Source organism: Chironomus tepperi, unplaced genomic scaffold (assembly GCF_022539635.2).
Source record: "Chironomus tepperi strain 1889 unplaced genomic scaffold, CSIRO-AGI_Ctep_v1 contig_137, whole genome shotgun sequence".
Lineage (NCBI taxonomy): Eukaryota > Metazoa > Arthropoda > Insecta > Diptera > Chironomidae > Chironomus > Chironomus tepperi.
In genome coordinates this window covers 2,009,259-2,013,834 of record NW_027226259.1, presented here as the reverse complement: position 1 = coordinate 2,013,834, position 4,576 = coordinate 2,009,259, and the positions used below count along the sequence as shown (strand labels likewise).

The 4,576-nt window shown below is 29.4% G+C and overlaps 1 protein-coding gene across 2 annotated transcripts; it reads left to right on the top strand.

Annotated features, from left to right (window-relative positions):
- The first annotated feature begins 355 nt into the window (after window positions 1–355).
- On the top strand, window positions 356–3,306 carry LOC139087931 (phospholipid phosphatase homolog 1.2 homolog). Of its 2 annotated transcripts, none has more exons than XM_070636905.1 (6): window positions 356–538; window positions 1,718–1,829; window positions 1,894–2,042; window positions 2,323–2,489; window positions 2,556–2,907; window positions 2,981–3,306. In XM_070636905.1, the coding sequence occupies exons 2-6, from the start codon at window positions 1,775–1,777 to the stop codon at window positions 3,104–3,106; spliced, it is 849 nt and encodes a 282-aa protein (XP_070493006.1). In that variant the 5' UTR covers window positions 356–538; window positions 1,718–1,774; the 3' UTR covers window positions 3,107–3,306. The 2 variants fall into 2 exon arrangements, with proteins under 2 accessions (XP_070493006.1, XP_070493007.1); XM_070636906.1 differs by lacking the exon at window positions 356–538 and adding an exon at window positions 781–915.
- The last annotated feature ends 1,270 nt before the right edge of the window (window positions 3,307–4,576 follow it).

Below are 4,576 nucleotides of genomic sequence, written 5' to 3'. Positions count from 1 at the left end.
ACTGCTAATAATTTATTTATTTTTTGTTTGCAAAATAATCGTAATATAAAAGTCAATGTGATATCGCATAACATTTATTTACAAACTCGCTCAGTCGTTCATCAATTTTTCAATTTTTCATATATCATTCTGAAAAGTGCTGAGATTAATTAGGAAGAGAAAAAAGAAAAAGTCATAAAACTTGTTGCATTTTGCACGCGTTCATTCTGTAAGAGGTTTTAATATTGTTGATTATTTCACTTACAAGTATCATCATCATCATCATCATCATCATCATCATCGTGTTTAACGTTGAGAATTCAAAATAATCATAATCATATTCATACACTTATCATATAATTTTTGTGCTGAGATTAATTAGGAAGAGAAAAAAGAAAAAGTCATAAAACTTGTTGCATTTTGCACTGTCTGAATCATTAGTTGATGAAATTTGTGGCAGGAAAGTAGTAAAAGAAAGGAAGTGAAAATAACAAGTTGAATTGAGTTATCATTTTATCATCTCTTGTAGAGAAATAAAGAGCTTATGCTAAAGTAAGAGGTAATTATCTTAATATGTGTGATAAGCATTACAAAACTTTCACTTACAAGTGTCTTCATCATCATCATCATCATCATCATCATCATCATCGTGTTTATGTACATTCATTAAATCAACTCATTGACAAGTGCGACACATGTGAGAGTATTCAAAATAATCATAATCATATTCATACACTTATCATATAATTTTTGTGCTCTCTTCGACACACGACGTAAAGATGAGAAAGAGTTAGCAGTGTATACGAAATAAACAATACGCGGCATTTGTAGAAACTTGTTATTTGAGTGAAAATTAGTAATAAAATATTAAATTCAATCTAATATATTTTAATTTCCAAAACTTGTTTGTGTCAATCGAAAGCGAGTTTGTTCTTAGTAAGTAATATTTGGAAATATTTTGTTTTTTCAAGCTTCAAATACACAACTAATGATGATAATGACAAAAAAGTTCAATTCATTACAGTTCATTCAATTACTTGTATGAAAAGTTTTAAAAGAACACTAATTGTATAAAATCTATAGTTCCCGCGAATGAAAATAAGTGAATTGTCATGTCATTGTTCGTTTGACTTTAATTTTATTGCCAAAATTCTCTTTATGGCTATCGCTGTGCGACGTAAATTGATATAATTTTCTCAATAGAGTGTTCAGTGAATGATATCAAACCAGAATAAGTTACTCAGGCTTAAAAGATCAAATTTCAACTTATTGCATAATAATGATACTCAGTGATACATTATAATGTTAAATACGAAGTTCAAGCATTTTGATTACTTTGATCAGTGAATACAATATTGAATATGTCAACTGCTTAGAGTAGATATAAAAACACTTACATCGAAAGCTTCATGTCATTACTGTCAACAATTGTCCACTCAAAGTTAATTATCTCAAATTTTATCACTAAACAATCAAAACTTTATGACTTAATTTTGAGTCACGTAAATGATAATAAAAACAAACATTAGAAATACCTGTATGTTTGTATTTTGGTTGTTCTCTCTTTTTTATTTGGAAACTTTTCTATCATATCATCACGAAATGATTCATCCAAAAATTTGATAACATTTTGATTTGCTTCCTCGTTAGTGAACAAGAAAAAATTAAGATACGACATTTATCTTATCAAGCACGAATATAAAATAAAAAATCTCTCAATTTCATTCGCTCATTTCAGTCATAATCCAAAATTCGAACGATACTAAAGTGAGTCTCAGGCATAAAAGCGAAAAATATGAAGAAAGTCAAAATAGTCTCTTCTCTCATCACATTCATTCAGTGTACGGCCGGTGAGTTTTGACACAAATAACATTTTTGTGGCGCTTTCTAAAATGACTATGGTTTTTTTTGCAGTATTAGCAATACCTGTAGCCATTAGTTTTACAGTGCCAATCGCCAAGAGAGGATTCTTCTGCAATGATCCAGCATTATCACTTCCTAGACTTTCGGATACAATACCCAATTCAGTACTTATATTTTGGGGCTTTTCGCCGATTTTTGTGGTAAGCATGAAATTTGAGAATAATTTGTGGATGTAGTACACACTACTAAATGTGAATGTAATACTGAAAGGCTTCTTTTCATTCATAATTTTTATTATATATGTTTACCTTGTATCTTATCGCAACAATAATAATAATATCAAACAACTTACTTATCTCTCTATGACAGAGTATTTAATCAGCTTGATTGACTAATAATATTTATTATTATAGCTTTTTGATTAGTGCTATTTTTGACTTAAAATATAAAACTCTTTCTTTTTGTCATTTTTCCATTCAGTTGTTATTATGTGAGATAGTATTTAATCGCAAGACATGTGACAGCAATCTCTCGTGCCTAAATGTTAGTTGGAGGAATACAAGTTATCTCTATCATCGCTATGTCATCAACTTAGTTCTCATGCATGTGATTCTTTTTACTGTAAAGTACTGCACCCGATCTCATAGGTATGTAAATTTTTCAAGTGCAAATGATGAGAATTTTTTATCTGGTTTATTTTGTGCATTTCGTAGACCACACTTTTTTGAAACATGTAAGCCTGATGCTCTTCTTACATGTAAGGATGGCACATTTGTTCAAAATTATACATGCACGAACACAAAGGCAAAATCATTTGATATCATCGATTCATCACAGAGCTTTTTCAGTGGACATGCAGCAGTATGTTTCTATAGTTGTACATTTATTGCATGGTATCTTCACAAACGCATAAAGTCTAGAAATGTTTTATGGCTGCCATTAGTTCAGGCTTTATTGATTTCACTTGCCTATTTCGGTTCCGTTTCGAGAGTATTTGATCATCGTCATCATGCCATTGACGTTACTGTTGGTTCAATTGTTGGAATTTTAACGTGTATACATGCTGTAAGTTCATTTTTCAATTACATCAAATTCTAATGTGTAAGTGGTTTTAATTTGAAAATTTACATTTCCATAGTGGCTTTACCAATGTAGAACGTTTGAATATGACTTTCAAAGTCTACCGAGCGCTTGTCTACGAAAAATTGCACCAATGCCACCTCACAATGGTGACAGTAATACAAACACGACGAATGAAGGATAGGAAAAATATGAAGCACTTGTGAGGCGTTAATAGGTTCATTTAAAGGACAGTTATTCAAAAAATATTGCTAATACTACAAAATTTCAAAGAGTATTGCATCAAAAACATTACTGAGTATTAAAAGTCTGAAGACAAAAATATTGTAATTAATTTATTGAATTTTTTAAGGAACTTTATATTCAAAAATATTTATATGATTTTTATAGCTAAATTAATTTTAAAATTATCAAAAACTAATAAATTATCAAAAATTTTTATGGAATTTCTTAATTTTGTGTATGAACGAGACTAATTTGCTGTAAAATATTTCATCAAAATTTGTTCGTTTAACCTCAAAATTCTCTTTATTTTGTTTTGAATATTTTTTGCTATAACAGGATTTTTCACTCAGAAATTTTTCTGTTTCAACACTTTTCAGTGCCAGAAAATCTTGCAATTAATTTCTATCTCTCAGGTGCGATTCCACAAACTGTTCATTTGGTGTGGTTAAAATGCTATCATGAAAGCAATTTCAACATCACCACAATCACGTCGAGAGAATATTTCCAATTAGCGCTTAAAAAAGGAGAATTTCTCATTTCCACATCAAAGTGAAAAGTGTTTTGTGAAATGATTTATGGTTATGGTGTATAAATGATAGCTATGAATTTTTTAGTAGAAATGACAATGAAGAATTTTAATAAATAAAATGTGCATTAAAATGCATATATATTTGATGTGTACTATATTTTTGCCTATCCATTTTTATTTCAGATGTTGCACTACACATGTGATTAATCCTTGAAATATGATCCAGGTCAAATCAGATCATAATCAATGTAAACCAAAAATCCAACAGTTTTTCTTGTTCGAATAAATTTATTGATGCACTTTGATATCAAATAAATTTATATGGTCAATGATTTATCATTGTCGATAGCTCGGATGAAAAATATGTTCAGCTGCTGCTAAAATGCCACTATCATAGGGTTGCACTACCGCAACAGAAGCGATAACAGCAAAAAGTCACACAATGTTTGGTTCATACATATCCACGTTTGTCCAGAATTTGTAGCTATTTCTTGATTAATGGTTTTGTAATTAATTCGACAAAATATTGCACGACCATTAAACTTGATGGACATTTTGTTTTATTTATGTTTACAGCTTTTTCCTATGTCACTCTATGATGTCGTATATTTCATTTCTAATTTTGTGGTTATTATGTTAGTTTTTTTCAAATATGTATTCAGTCCTGTAGTAGCTGTTTAAGAAGTTTGTCATAAAATCTTAATCCAATGGAGGAGAAATTAGTGTGATAGAATGTAATAAAATGATTTTACTTTGAAATATGTATTACAAACTAGAAGTATACCTCACCAAAAATATTGACAATATACTAATAAAATACTGCTGCATAAGGAAATATTCTGAATTAGTTAAGAGGCTATATTCCATTTTCCTTTATGATGTATGCATTTAGAGATGATG